At 38.0% G+C, this 16,576-nt stretch overlaps 1 protein-coding gene across 2 annotated transcripts in view; it reads right to left on the bottom strand.

The window, feature by feature from the left end:
• CCP110 (centriolar coiled-coil protein 110) overlaps positions 1–15,711 on the bottom strand; it is a 30,383-nt gene extending 14,672 nt beyond the window's left edge. For both annotated transcript variants that reach the window (XM_020965259.2, XM_020965260.2), the window contains exons 1-4: positions 15,486–15,711; positions 11,482–11,637; positions 6,818–6,946; positions 425–2,087 (exon numbers count right to left, since the gene is read on the bottom strand). In XM_020965259.2, coding sequence (XP_020820918.1) covers positions 425–2,087; positions 6,818–6,946; positions 11,482–11,622 — 1,933 coding nt within the window. In that variant the 5' untranslated portion in view covers positions 11,623–11,637; positions 15,486–15,711. The remainder of the gene's footprint in view (positions 1–424; positions 2,088–6,817; positions 6,947–11,481; positions 11,638–15,485) is intronic.
• Positions 15,712–16,576: the final 865 nt, after the last annotated feature.

Here is a 16,576-nt window from a genome sequence, read left to right as displayed (position 1 = left end):
CCTTGCAAATCTAGCAGTGAACATCACAGAAAACAGATAGAGCAACTACAACACAAATGGAAGATCATTTATCAGTGTACCAGATTCAAATCAACAGAAGATGGTCTATGCAAGAGTTTTATTTTGTCATTAGGAATATCTCATCTCTAATACCATTACAGTACGGACATGACATAGACCTCAAATGGGCACCTAAAAGTTTTGTAATCTAAATAAGAAAGTCCATATGAATAAGGAAAAACTCATTAAATTATAATGTTGCTAACTATAGATTGCCTTGCCAGATGGGTTCACTCCTATATATCATGATGCACAGATTAAAACAATTAATTCCTTCAAAACTTAAACTAAAGATATCTATGAAAAAATTGCCATTTGCTCTGTGGTTAGCACCAACCGCATGAAAGTTCTAGAGTACCCTTACCTCTGGAACTAATTTCTAACATCTCATTCTTGTTAATGTAGACAGATCCCTTAGGAAATCTTTTTTCCTGTATCCATCGTCTCTCCTGTTCAGCTGTTCCAGCTGTTAGGATATAAGGGCTGTTTTCTTTTTGCAAGCCATCAACATCCAAATCAAGTCTCCGCTTAACCTTCTCAAAACTGTTTTCCACAAACTGTTCATTTCCACAGGACCCATTTGGTGTATCCATCTGCTGTCTTTTATTCTGGCATTGCATCAGTAGTGGAGATGGGTTTTGTACATCATAAGATTTATTCAGTTCCACTTGGGAATTACAGTTTTTTTCTAACACACTAGTTGGCTTGATTACATTCATTATTCCACACTTTTGACTTACTATGCAATGACTAGTTGCATATGGCTCATGCAATTTTGGAACTACAGTACAATTACTGTCTGTTTTGTATGGCTCTTTCCCATCAGATGCTATTTGACCCTCCATCGTAGCAGTTACATGAATGACTTTGTTTTCTAACTGGTTGACTGAATGTTGACATATTTCATTTGATTTACCTAAGACTGATTCTTCATCTCCAGTTTCAGAAGCATTTTTGCTGACAATATGAACTTTGCTTGAACAAACTTCAGTTAAATCAATAGGAAATTTTGGCACAGACTCAGGTATACTTGTTTTTTCATTGACATCTCGTATGATTAAATCTATGGCCCTTCCTTTTTCTTTGGGACTCAATTCATAGGCATTTACTGGGTTATTTATAAGTATGTGACCTGTCGATGAAGACTTAGGTCGTCTCCGATGCATTTTAGGACTCACACTTGGCTCTGGACTAGGTAACTTGGCATAAGAACCTGTAAAACTTTTGACAATACTACTTTCAGGATCAAAAGTGGAAGTGGCTTTAAAATCTTCATCTTCACCCGAATCCAAAAGAGCTGGTGTACCCATTCGAGTGGTTATATCCACTTTGGAGAAGCTGGCTAAAGTTAAAGCATTCATGCTGCTCATCTGGGTGGTAGCACTTTGGAGAAGAATGTTTGATTTATTAAGGCTCGGTTTATCAAGTGAAACTGAACTACAACTTTTGCTTATAAACCTTGAATTCTCTTTCCCAGAGTCACTCATCTTAACAGCACCATTCTCTTTGTCTGAGTGGCTCTCAGTGACGCTCTTCTTTGAGTTATTTCTCATGCTGCGTCGAGTTTGTTCTCGTTCTATGTATTCCTTGGACTTTTTCATAAGATTCTGAAGGCTCATCATATAAGGATCTGAGGTGGCTTCCTCAGCCAGGGAGAGCTCCAATTCTCCTTCTCTTCTAGGGATATCATCTACAATCAGAGTCTCCTGTGAGGCACCTGAAGATATCTCTGGAGAACTTTCATTTCCCAACAGGTTAGGATTAGGGCTGTCACTTTGTTTGACAGAAACGCATGATCCTATACTTTTATCTGAATCTGTCCCATTCAGTTTTACATGGACAATGGTATCAGAAGGCAAGATTTCAATAGTCTCTTCAACCTTCACTGAGGCAGACTGTTCAGTAAGACTTGGCAAACTATCATTTGGAAGTATAGTAGGAACATCCAAGTCTCTGACTTCTGAATTAAGGTAAATTGTCTCAGGTTCCCACTGATCAAAATCACTTATATTTGGTGCTTTTCTGACCTGCAAAGAAAAATTTGGAAATTGATTATTCTAGTTATAGAACAATGCCATTTAAATTTTATAAATGTTATCCAACTGAAATAGGCCAGCATGTATTTCAAGTACCTACTGTATGCCAGGCATGGTGCAAGAAGCTGGGGTCACAAATAAGATGAATGAAAAATCCCTACTCACAAGAAGCTTATGTTCTAATGGTGGAAAGAAAAAAGTACACACCCCAACCTCCCCATAAACATAATGTGGTTAAATACAAGGAAGTTTGAGAGGGAGGGAGCTGAGTGGATAAGGAGAGGCTTTATGCAAAAGAAGGGGCTTAAGTTGCCCTTTTTTTTTTTAAGGCAATTGGGGTTAAGTGACTTGCCCAGGGTCACACAGCTAGTAAGTGTCAAGTGTTTGGTCTGAGGCCAGATTTGAACTCAGGTCTTCCTAACTTCAGGGCCAGTGCTCTATCCACTGTGTCACCTAGCTGCCCCTTAAGTTGCACTTCAAAAGAAGAGAGGGACTCTAGGAAGTAGAGCTAAGGAAGGAGTACATTTCAGGATGTTGGAGATGAGCATCATGGGAAAGCAAAAGAAAGGCTAGTTAGGATGATGGCAGAGTGTGGAAGGGAGAACAATGTGCAATGAGGTCAGAAAGACAAATAGGGGCCAGGTTGTGAAGGGCTTTTACAGCTAAACAGCAGAGTTTATGTTTGATCCTAGAGGCAAGAGGAAGCCACTGCAATTTCCTGAGTAGGGGAACCACACTGTCATATCTGAGGTTAAGGAAAATTACCTTTTTTTTTCTTGTTACATTCTGTGGTTAATTTTATTGTTCTTATTAAAAATGGTCATTATTATTTTGCACTCAGCTGTTTGAAAAACAGTTTCTTTAGGAAGGCACCAGCTTCAGGTACTCTGATTGTAGGGAGGAGACCAGTATCTCAAACTGAAATAGAAGGCTGTCATTGCCAAGTACCACGTCTCAGCAAGTGGCCCCTCATGTGTGATCTGTCCCTCTGGAAACAAGGGTCACACTTGCCACCTACCTCTCCAAAGCACTGAGGATTAAAGATAGCATTTATAAGGTACTTTGAGCTCCTACATAATGTTGTAACAGACACAAAACTTGTCAGGCTTGTAATTTTATACTTAGCTGAAGCTTCACAATAATAGGAAAATTACTTTGTTAGCAGTGTGTACAGTGGACTGGAATAAGACTTGAGGCAGGAGACTAATAAGGGGGACATTGCAATAATTTAGGTGAGGGCCTAGACTAAGATGATAGTTATGTGAGTGAAGGGAAGAGGTAAGATGTGATAGATGTTGTAAAGGTAGAAATGGCAAGATTTGGCAAATGACTGGATGGGGTAAAGGACAGTGAGAAGTCTAGGACAATGCCAAGGTTATGAACCTGGAACACCAGAAGGACTGTGGTGCCTTTGACAGAAAAAAGAAAGTCTGGAAGAGGGAAAGGTTTGGAAGGAAAGATAATGAGCCCAGGTTTAGACTCTAGAACACATAGTTTAAAGTGTCTAATAAGCATTTAGTGATATAAAACTAGAGCTCAGAGAAGACACTTGGGCTGAATATATAGATCCGAGATAGAGATGACAGTCAAACTCATGAGAGAAAGCATAGAGGGAGAGGTCTAGGGCAAAACCTTGAGGACCACTCCCAGCTGAGAAGAAAGCTACAGATTACCGGAAGCACTCGGATCTCAAATCTCTATTACATAAGAGTATTCTACTTATCAAGCTAGATTGTTTAAAGAACAAAACGAAAAGTCTTGTCTAAGTCTACTTAAATATATGTCTACATATTATGTACAACTAAATTGTTCTTTATAAGGCAAAAAATCAATGTGATCAAAGATAAATGCTACTTACTAATCTCAGGAGAATTTTTTCAATTTTGTGATAGCTATGTCATCATACTAATATTTCCTACCAAAGTATAACATAACCTATTAGTTGTAACAAAAGTGATGCCCCATAAGAAACCAATTTTTTTTAAGGCAATTGGGGTTAAGTGACTTGCCCAAGGTCACACAGCTAGTATGTGTCGAGTGTTTGGTCTGAGGCCACATCTGAACTCAGTACCTCCTGACTTCAGGGCCGGTGCGCTATCCACTGCGCCACCTAGCTGCCTAAGAAACTCTATATAAAGTAACTTGATGTTGAAAGTAGGGAATCCCTGACTCCTGGTTCTTTACAACAAATCTGACTACAAGCATTCTATGAATTGTGATTGAGGCAGCTAGGTAATAGAGTGGATATAGAGCACTAGAGCTGCAGTCAGGAAGACGTGAGTTCAAATCCTGCCGTAGAAATTTACTGAGTGACTCTAAGGAAGTCATTTAAACTCCATCTGCCCCAAGTTTTCTTGAACTCCCAGGGTTGCTGTGAGGATCTAATGGAATAATATTCTTAAAGTGCTACATAAACATTTGTCATCATTATTATCATTATTAATTAAGCAGACTTAACAGATGCTTATTCAAAGTTTAATAACGTCTCAACATTAACAATGATTTAAGCACAAGTTTACTTAAGGCAAACTATACTAAACAATAATCTAGCGGCATTTAAAAACAACTACTAAGACCGGAGTTCTTAGGCTCTTTTTGTGTCATACACCCCTCTGGTATTCTAATGAATCCTATGACCCTTCTCAAAATAATGTTTTTAAATACATAACATTTTTAAATACATGATACTAAAAAGGTACATAATACATAATGTTAAAGAAAAAATAAGTTCATGGACCCCAGGTTAAGAACCTTCATATTAAAGAAGGTATCTGTGGATAAAGAGCTATGTAAAGAGCATATGCAAATAAACAGCAAACTGTAAATAAATAAGTAAAATATAAATGCAAGAAAACTTTCACAGACCACATTAAAATAACATCTTGAATCTTAAATATTTCTCTCTGAAAAAATGCAGATGCATAATTGGCAAATATAACTTGAATTAGAACATTTTCTGATACTAAGCAAGTCTGACTATAAAAAGTCAGAATCCATGTCTCCTAATGGCAGGATGACTAAAATAGGATAACATACCTCCCCACTTACCTTACAAATCCCCAGACATAATGGTTTCCAGGCAGTAAGTAATAAACAGTATAACAATACCACCTTGTTTCCATACATAGAAAGAAAAATAACTATATCCATGCTTAACATAACAAAGCTAGAAGGGATTTAAGGAAATTATTTAATCTCACACCACTCCTCTCACCATTTTCCTGATATGGAAACACAGAAGTGAATTGATTTTGTTCCAGGCCCCAAAGTTAAAGGCAAAGCTAGGCCTGGAAAGAACCCAAGTCTTCTGGCTCCCAGTCCAGTCCACTCTGACTACACTACACCACAATAAAAGCAAATCTTCTACCTGCTCACTAAAGCCATGGATTGACTTGTAGTTCTAAACAATACAGATTATTTTGACAAAGGTGTATGTACAGTACAATGCTATAATGTGTTTCACATTTGATGATGTTCCACTTTGGGAATTTTAGTGTTTGTATATAGAAAAGGGGTTTAATAACTCAACATGGTCCTGATTTGTCTTGTATTCATCATTTCTTAAAATGCCTGTACATGTACATGTTCTTTGTTGTTTTTTATAATTAAAACAAAATGAACCATGACAAAGGAACCACAACAGCCAATAGTTTTATTCCAAATGATGACTAAAGCTGACATGAAGTTCTAACTATAATAGATAACATCTTAAAAAATTGTGCATTTTCTATAAAATATCTAGACCTGCATGATTTATAATACATAATCCGCAGTGCCAATATTTCAAAGGTTCTTTTAAAAGTGATCATTCTTTAACTCTAATAATCCTAGTCTATCATGTAATTTATTGTGGTAATCTTGAAAATAATAACATTCAATTTTCTTTTTAATTGTATAAGATGTTTTATGGTTCTAGAATTTGTGACGTGCACTGGGTTAATTATTAATGTTATGAAACTTAGCTCAGATAAACAACAGTGAGTTTAGCAGTTACCCGGTAAGGTCCTAAAACATGATGCTAATATCAACTGGAGCTTGTAATTACCCAGGACCAACCAAAAACCCTAGGGATTAAGAAAACAACAAAATACGTAACCAACAGCATTATAGTACTGCATATGCTGGCAGCTGCTGGGTTTGTTTTTTTCAAGGTGAGAGGCCTTATTTCATTTTTAGTACTTGTTTACATGGCCTTTCAAAAGAAACTCAATGCTATTCAAATTTAAGAGTTTTAACATTAATAATGGCAAATGGTAAACAAAAGCAAATAAAATGGCCCTCTGCTAAATCTAGATAATTCTATCTTCTATTTCACTTATATTAATGAAAACTGTCCATGGGTACTCATTTGAATTTCTATTGTTTATTTACCTTATCAGAGAATGAAAATGAGCTTACTGGTCAACTAATAAGTACAAAAGTAAACTTCAGTAAATACATCCAGAATTTCTAATCAACAATTGAGCATTTTTAAATAGTAACAAGACCCAAACAATAGCTATTACATTCATGTGTAGGCCCCTTGTCTAAACATCCACTGATCTAAGTACTAGTCATCAGTCATCACAAACAACAACATTTTTTGTGTAGACAAAAAAAAAGACAAACTGTGGCTTCTCAAACATAATGGTAAACATAGTGCATCATTAACAACCTAGGAATTATAAATAAAAGTCTTGGGGAGTTAACTTCTTTATCAAAACTAATGGGGCTAGACACACCTGAACATTTTCCAGGATCTCCTGGACACGATTCAGTAAGGCTTTCTTCCTACTACTCTGCTTTCGTGCTTCTATATCAAGTGCTTTCTGCTTCTCTTGCTGCATTTCTTTTCTTCTCTCAACACTGAGCTGTGAAAAACATAGCAAATTATTTAGCAAATCATTTTTTCTAGTAGCAAAACATTGTATGATCAATAAGAAACTTTAAAACCAATAAGTAACAAAACCAGTGGTTAAGTGACCAAATAAATCTGTAAAAATTTGTTCACTTTTATCAAAGGCTCTTAAATGAACCAGCTATTAGTCATTTTTCCATCACAGAAATGGCAATAAGTTCCTGTTCTCAGTTAAATCCACTGGTTTTTATTCCTTCATCCAAATGTTTTACTAATTTTTGCCTTAAAAAATAAACTACAAATAGTCCTGACAAAAAAAGAAAAAAATCTTATTTGTCATCATTCCAAGAAAAAGTATATTTCTAGCTCTTCATCTTTGTAGACTTCAATAAAAAGGTGCAGAATCTGAAATAAAATTAAAAGCTACAAAAATTTAAATTAAAACAAGTACGAGGCTTCACTAGACACCCAGCAAATTAGTAAAGGTGACAAAAGATGTAAATATAAAAGGCGCATCTTTTATGGAATTGTCAATTAATCCAACCATTCTAGAAAGCAATTTGTAATTATGTTAAAAATTAAAGTTCCTAAAATGCCCAAACCCTTCAGCCCACAGATCGCACCACTAAGGTATATATTTTCAGGAAGTCAAAGACAGAAAGTCCGATAAACACCAAAAAATTCATAGCAATGTTTCATTTGTTTTTGTGGCAGTAAAGAACTAGAAATTAAGTAGGCACCTAACAAATGGGGAATGGCTAAACAAACTGTAGTACATGAATGTAATGGAATATTATTGTACAATACTAAGTGACAAATATGAAGAATTCAGAGATGTATGGAAAAACTTATATAAAACTGATGTAGCATGAAGTATGCAGAACAAAAACTACACAAAAACAATGTAAAGAGAAAGAACAACAAAATGAAAGAGAAAGCATTTATTATGTGCTTACTATGTGCAAAACACTGAGGATACAATGAAATTAAATGGAATACGCTGCAATTACAATGATGAGGTTGGCTCTAGAGGAGAGCTAAGAAAATGTACCTCCCTCTCCCTTCATTTCAGAGGTAGGAACTGCAGAGTGTGAAATACTGCACGTACTGTCAGATGCAGTCAATATGAAGATAGGTTTAAAGACCTAAAAAGCCTCATAAAGAAAGACTTTGTATTTTATCCTAAACATAACAGGAGCTCACTAAAATTTATTAGAGCAGACATCATAATAGCAGGTAACATTTAATAATTCTTTAATGTTTCCAGGGGCAGCTAAGTGGTGCAGTAGATAGAGCTCTGGCCTTGGAGTCAGGAGGACCTGAGTTCAAATCCAGTCTCAGACACATAACACTTACTAACTGTGTGACCCTGGGCAAGTTACTTAACCCCGACTGCCTCACCAAAAAGGAAAAACAAAAAACAAAAAACAAAAAAAACACCCCTAAACTAAAGTTTGCAAAGTGATTTACATACATGATCTCATTTGAACATGCTAAAGTCAGACTTCATGCATTAGGACTATCACTTTGGACTTTGGCAGCTGTGTGTGGGAGGCAGAAACTTGAGGCAGGGACACCAATCAAGGGGATATTGTAATAGTCCAGGCAAAATGTGATATGGGACCAAGCTAAGGTAGTATTGCTTACTGGAAAGAAGGGAAGAAACACAAAGGATGTTGCTAAGGCAGAACTGGCAAGTCTTGGCAACAGAAGGCATATGTTGGTAAGTAGTAATAAGAAGCTGAGGATGATTGAGGTTGCAAAGTCGTATGACTCAAAGCAAAGTAGTAACCTCATTCGAAAGAGGAAAGTTTGGAAAAATAATGGGTTTAGGAAAGACAATTTCCTTTGCTTTATGACCCCTACACTACTTTTTAGTGTTCTTTACCTTCAGCATGGTCTCTCACTCCTCCTCCTCCTCTCAATTCTTTCCCAGGTTGTCAACCCTGAACTAGCTACCTACTTCTCTCTTCCCTATCTTGATCCTCCAATGAATCAATTCAACTCTACACTATCCTCTACACTCCTTTGCCCCACTGTCCTATTGCCAATTATTCCTTGCCCAACCCCAACCTTGGATTACTCCTAGCATTTTCCACTTTTGCTCTATTCCTATGCTACTGAACTGAACTGGAGAAAGTCACAGAACTGTGTTAATGGTGTTCATCACAAATTTATATTACATGATCTCAACTGAGACCCTCACTGTAGCAAGGCAATCCTTTTATACTTCTCTAATTAATTCACACCTAAACTCCCACCACTTATCACAATGGCTACTCCAAACCTTTTCATCCCTTTTCAAAAAATTTCATGGTCCCTCTTGCTCCTATATCATCATCTGAGAACTCTGCCTCATTTGTTACTATTTAGTCATTTTCAATTGTGTCCAACTGTTACCCCTTTTGGGATTTTCTCAGCAGAGATACTGGAGTGGTTTGTTTTTTCCTTCTCTGGCTTATTTTACAAATGAGGAAACTGAAGCAAACAAGGTAAAGTAACCAGCCCAGGGTTACACATCGATAAGTGTCTGAGGCCAGATTTGAACTCAGGTCTTCATGACTACAAGCCCCACAATCTATTTACTGTACTACCTAACTGTCCCATCCTTGCCTCATCCTAATTTGAAAAAATTGAGGCCATTTGTTGACTCAAATGTCTTTCCCAACATCCCCTCCTTCACCAATCTCACCTCAAGAGGTGAGCCTTTTCTTTGTCAAGGCAAATCCCTTTAACCCCATATATAATCCCATTTCATCTTACCTTCTTCAGAAGATTGTCCCCTCTATCAAATCTAATCTTCTCTCACTAATCCTCAATTTCTTCCCATCTCTGGCTACTTCCCTGCTGCCCAAATACACTCACATTTCCTCCCTCTTTTAAAAACCCTCAATTGATCTGACCATCCCTGCTAATTGTCTTCTATCTTTCCTCCCTTTAGTAGCTACACTCCTTGGGAAATCCATCTACATACAATCCACGCTTCCACTTTCTCTCCTGTCACTCTCATATAAACCAAGCCCTCTGCAATCTTGATTCTGACCTCATCATTTAACTGAAACTGCTCTCTCCAAAATTACCAATGATTTCTTAATCCGACACATTCACTGCCTTTCCTCTATCCTCATCTGGCCTTTGACACTGACCATCATTTTCTCCTGGATGCCCTTTCCTCTCTAAGTTTTTCAAAAAGTTCTTTCTTCTGGTTTTCCTCTTACTTGTTTCACCACTCCTCAAGTCTCTTTTGCTGGGTTTTCATACAGGGCTTGGCTACTAACCATAGGGGTTCCCAAGATTCTGTCCTAGGCCTTCTTTTCTGTCTACCATCCTGCTTAGTGATCTTATTAGCTCTAATGGGTTAAAATTCCCAGATCTTTATATCCATCCCTAGTTTTTCTCCCAAGCTCCAGCCAACTGGCTTTTGGACATCTCAAACTGAGTATCTATAGATATCACAAACCCGACACATCTAAAATGGCCACCACCCAGGCCTATAACATCAGTACTATCTTTAACTCCTCCTTCACACTCACCGCATATGTCCTCATCTGATGTCACGTCTTGTTCATTTTACCTTCAAAATATCTCTTGTATATATTTCCCTTTCTCTCCACTCACACAACCACCATCTTGGTGCAGGTCCTCACCACCTTACACCTGTACTACTGCAATAGCCTGCTGGTGGGTCTGCCTGCCAAGTCTTTCCACTCATCCATTCTTAACCTGAACTGCAAAAATGATATTACTAAAGCACAAGACTGTGTCGCCCCCTACCCAATAAATTCCACTGAATCCCTATCACCTCCAGGATCAACTATAAAATCCTCTGGCTTTTAAAAGCCCTTCACAACGTAGCTTCTTCCTATCTTCCCAGGGTTTTCTTATTCATTCTTTCCCCCAGTATATGTACTCTATAGTTCAACAACACTGGCATTCTTGTTGTTCCTCCCACACGACCCTTGGTCCCCAGACTGTGTACCCTTTCCCTGTCACCAGCACCTTTTGGCTTCCTTCAAGACTCAGCTCAAGTGTCACTTTTTTAAAGAACTTTGTACTGATCCCACTCAACTCCCAAAGCTAGTATCTTCCGAGAATATCTTTCTTTCTTTCTATCTATCTATCTATCTCTATGTATACTTTCTTTCATGTTCTTTCCTCCATTAGAATTCAAGCTTCTTGGGCAGGGACTATATTTTTGCCTTTCTTTGTATCTCCAACACTAAGTCCAGTGGCTAGAACAAAATAAGAGCTTAATAAATGCTTGCTGACTGAGCACTGACACAGCTAGCATGTTTCAGAGGCAGGAAATGAACCCAGATTTTCCTGACTCCAAGGCCATCCATCTAAGTACAATACCAAACAGCCACTACAAGAAAGAATTAACATATTAAAAACAGATTTCACTGCCCCTGGTTAGTGTGAAAGGGTGAGACTAACAGGAACAAGTCAATTGACTTCATCTATCTAAAATATTAATGTTACCAACAGACATTAATTTAAGTGGAAAAAATATAACCTAGCCACTAATTGGAAATAAAGAAACTTTACCAATGGAGAAAGCACAGCAACTCCATGGAAACGAATGAGTGAAATGTTCTCAGGTTGACCAGGTGGAAAAGTTTCTTGAGATAGTGACTCTCCTTGGATTCTGACAAGGTTTCTCTCGCAAAATTTCTCATATTCCTCCATTATCACACAAATAAGCTGCAAGAATAAAAATAATATTAATACTTTTAAGAAGAAAAACTAAAAACACCTGAAAATGTAATTTAAGGTACTTGGAAAATGATTTAATATGTAATAACTATTTCCCAAATTTAAAGTGCTTGCTACCAAAATTGTTTACTCGGAAGACTAAATACATAATTTTGACACTTAAAAGAGTAGCTAACTCAGATGAAGGCATCAACATACAGGCATTCTGCATTTTGTGTAACTAACATGTTTATGGGTGTCTATATGAAACAGATTTTTAAAAATCAAAGTGATTTTAAGTACAAAAGAAATCTAGCATTAAATGGGGGAAAAATCTCTCGTTACCCACATAATCAGACCTCTCAGATATGAAAAAAGATCTATGAACTCATGAATTTCGATATTCCCTCTAATGATACAAATTACAATACATTCCTGTACAAATCTTATCTATGTACTTACTCCCTTGAATTCACCCCCCAAAATCCAGCCAACATGCTGGATGCCTTCCTCAATTTCTCCAGATGTTGCGATTTATTTTATAGTACTAGACTTTCACAAATGGGGCACAATATAGAAGAAAAACTATACCTAACCATGCCAATAAAACTTTTTCTCCTAAAAATAATGGCCAGAAAAGCTGGTTTATCAATGAGATAAGATTTTACTTATGTTACAAGCATGCTTTATTCCATGGCTCTGGCCAGGACCTTTCTAATATATGAATATAAGAAATGCAAATACTCCATGATCATATATTAATTCATTTTATTACTGAAAATTTTAACAATAACAAAAATAACAATTCTTCTAGTAATTCTACTGTTTCTTTGTAATGATATCTGTAAAAGTAACCTGAAGAAACCAGTTACAGTATTAATCTACTCAATTCATACCAATCAACCAAGAATTTATTGGATACCCATAGAGTATGAAAAACTTTTTTAAAGCATGCTAAATTAAAAAGAAATGGAAACATTTTTTAAAAACATAAATACTCTCAGTATAGATATACTCCATTATAAGTAAACCCAATAAACCATGTTTCTTTAAGTATTGATTTATAAGTTACTATTTAACAAAGAGACTCCAGATCAGAGAAACACAACAATTTAATGGAATTTTATAATTGGAAGAAACTTTGGAGAGCATCTAGAAAGTCCTTCATTTTGCTGAGGAAAAAAGTGAGGCCCAAAGACAGGAAGTGATTTTTCCAGAGGTCACACAGCTGGTTATTTGAAGTGAAAGTGTTGGGAGCGCTAGCTAACTAATGTTCAGCTGGAAATAAACATAAAGAATTCCTGAAATTAAAATAAAATTAATGGGAAAATAAGATTTAGTTTCCCTCTTATTTAAATTTCTCCCTTACTCATAAGATTTCTTCTGTCAGTCTAATTTTTAACATGAGTTTGACTTTGAAAAATTTCCCAAGAATACTTTAATAGTATCATAAAAATCTGATGTCAATTTTTTCCAATGAGTTTTGCTGCAACCAAGCCACTATGTATACTTATATATACTCATTTCAAAGCCGGACACTTTCAAGTTCTCATTAAAACAGTATGTAACAAGAGCTAACCTTTACACAGTGCTTTAAGCTTTGTGAAATCCTTTACATCCCATCTGCTTCTCATAACAACCCTATGAGATATTTATGACCATTTTACAAAGGAAAGAGGTGCAAATCGTTTAAGTAACTTGCTCATGGTCACACTGCTGTAAGCAGTAGAATATAATTCTTTGTATTTGTATCCCCTAGCTTAGCATGATGCCTGGCACATTGTAGATGTTTAATAAATGTTGTTGATTGATTGATTTGAACCCAGGTTATCCTGACTACACTTACAGAACTCTTCTCTTCACAGGAAAAAAAGCAGGAAAACTTAAAACATCTACTTTTACAGATATTTTATCATGCACTATATACTGAATAAATGTACCTTCTAAAATAATAAAGCTAAACTTGACATTCCATTTTGCCTCTGCCAACTAAGTGCCAAGTTTTACAAGTTTAGCTCATGAGAATCTTGGAAACAAATGCCATAGAATGTTCTAACAATACTACATATCAAAGTTTCAAGTTCTATTTACAGAGGGCCTCTTGCAAAATGCAAAGGTGATTTAGAAATGGAAATCTTGTATCTATGGGTAGAAACGGATAAACTTGATTTGAAGAAAGCATTTGTCAACTATTCCCATTTCTAAGCCCTTCAAAAAAGAAATTCAAACATTCATCCAGGTAGAGAAAAATTTAGAGAAGGATGATTTCACTGGCAATCCTCCTCTCATGAGCAAATTAGTACCTCTAAATTACAATGTCAACCATTTAAAAAGTGAGTAATCTATGTTACATATGATTAGACAAGTGGATGCTGAATTACTCATATCACAATCAACTGTTAATAAGTTTTAAACTTAAAGGGTGCCTCTGGCCACAAAGCCACCCCAACTGTAACTCTACTGAACTACAGATTTGCTCTGTATAGCAGCCCCCAATTCTTTACAATCCCATAAATTTAGGACCCCATTCATTATTAATTCAGTACTCTAGAAATAGAACACTCCCTTTCTACCAGAAATTTCAGAAAAGGTAAGAGATACAACTATGCAAGATGAGAGAGAGTTACTGTGGTAACCTAGCAATAAAGACCTCTCTTGTTCCCCATTTCCAATCAGTTGCCAAATCTTGTCAATTTTACTAACTCCACAACAGCCCTTCACATCTGCCCCCTTCCACTCAAATGAATCAGCTCTCATCACCTCTTATCTGAACTACAATAGCCCAACTGGTTTCTATTTTTCCAGTCTCTCCTTCTTCCAATTCATCTTCTACATCATCAAAATTAATATTCCTAAAACATAAGTCTGATTACATCAACCTCCTCCTCAAAAATCTTCAACTGGTTCCCTACTGCCTCCAGGCATTTTTGAAGCTCTTCATAACCTGGTTACAGTCTTACCTTTTTAGACTCATTTTTACCCTATTCATCTTTGACTTTCAGTCAAACTAGCCTATTTGCTATTTCCTGACCTCAGCATTCCAATTCCAGCTCTCAAGCAGGGAAACCCTCCTTTCCCAATTCACCACCTCACTCCAGCCTAAGGAAATCCTATCCTCTTTCACCTCGGGTACTTCCTAGACTGATCTATCCATTTGCCACAGAACTCTTCCTTCTCAAATTATTATCATACATTTACTCATCTGTTTACATATTGCTGCATCCATTAGAAATTAAACTTCCTGAGAGCAGGGCCACTTTTTTTCCCATTTTTTTTCTTTAAATGTCCAAGGCCTAGCCTTAGCTTTGCAACACCAAGGACTCAGCAAACACTAGCTAAATTGAAGAGATGAGCTTGCTACAAAGAGTTAACTGATAAATAGTGGTCCCTAAGCCAGAGCCATACTCTACAGAAAAGCAAGGGAGGTCCCCTCCCAAGCACAGCTGAAGAAATACTAGCAGTTCCAGCACTGACAAGAATTGGGTGTTGGTTTCTGTAGCTGTCTTTTTTTTTTTAATCAGGGGTATAAAGGCTCCCCACCCTAAGCTTCCCACAAGCATTCATCTTCCCCTTACCCCACCCCCACCCCACCCCACCCATTCCCAAGGAACATTAAGCTCAGTCTAGTCCACGCCCACAGTTCCATCTACCCCGCATCATCATCATCATCATCATCATCATCATCATCGCCCCCTGACCTACCCCAAATGCACCCTGGCCTCCCCATCCCCCGCCTGGCCAGGCAGCGCATTCGAGGGCCGGCCGGCTTTCCTTCGCCCCAGGCGCCGCCTCATCCCCGCCCCCGACACGGTGCGAAGCCCCCAGCGCCCTTCCCCCCCCTCCACGCGCCCACTTACTTTCCTTCTGTAACCCCCAGCGCCCCTTGGGACTCTCTCTTTCTTCCTCCACAACCTCAGGAGGAGACAAAGGGATCAGGCTGTATCTACAGAGCGCAGTCCGCTCCGCCGCCGTCTCCTCCTCCTCCTCCCCGCCATATTACGGGTTTCAAGGCGGCAACGCCGGCACCTGGCAACCACTGTTGCCGCCGCTGCCGCCGCCACCGCCCTCACTCCGCCTCCCAGGCAAGGCACTTCCGGTGGCGGACAACTGGGGTATAATAGGACTGCCTCCGCTCTGGGGCTACCCAACTAAAAACTACAACTCCCGAAGGCCTACGCGTCTCGCCGGTCTGGTCTCCGGGATTGGATGAGCAGCGTTGCATCCTGGGATATGTGGTTCTCACAAAAGGCAAGCTCTCCCCCCTACTCCACAAGAAAAAGGAGGTTGGGAGAAGCGGGAAATCTCTATTCTGAAGTAACTCATCTGTTATGCAAGTCAAAGCTGGAAGGGACCTTACAGTGCTTTCTATCAAATTAATCTGGCCACGCATCACTGGGGCTTTAAAAACATCGACATAGCCACGAATGCTGGTCCAAGTCGCCCAGATGTATGAACCGTTCCCTGCTTCCCAGAGAAGCCCTAAGTGTTCAAGTGATTTGCGCAAGGTCACATAGCTATAAGTGACAAGCAGAACGCAGTTATTTTACCAATAATGAGGAAACGGATTCAGAGAGTTCAATTTGACCGAGGTTATACACCAAATGAATGAATGGAAGAGCCAGAACTAGAACCAAGATCTGTTCCATGAACAAATGAATTGATGTAACAAATGGCATTTTAAAACAAGTTCTCTTATACTATCAGATCTCTCCTAAGGAAATTACTTTATATTCACCAGGGTCGTTTCTCTGTAAACAAACTGGTTTATAGATAACATTTCAAGCCTTAGAACATCTTAAGGCTTTCAGGATGGAAGAGGATTTTATTAAAAAGTGGAAACAATAAGCACAGAAAGAAGACAAAGCAGCCCTTGAACCCAGGTCTCTTAGCTCTTCCGTGATGCCCTGCTTCCGAAGAACCGTCTTCCAAAACTATTCCACTTGCTTCA

Source organism: Phascolarctos cinereus, unplaced genomic scaffold (assembly GCF_003287225.1).
Source record: "Phascolarctos cinereus isolate Bilbo 61053 unplaced genomic scaffold, phaCin_HiC Scaffold_4;HRSCAF=312, whole genome shotgun sequence".
Taxonomy (NCBI): Eukaryota; Metazoa; Chordata; class Mammalia; order Diprotodontia; family Phascolarctidae; genus Phascolarctos; species Phascolarctos cinereus.
This window is presented reverse-complemented; position numbering and strand designations above follow the sequence as displayed.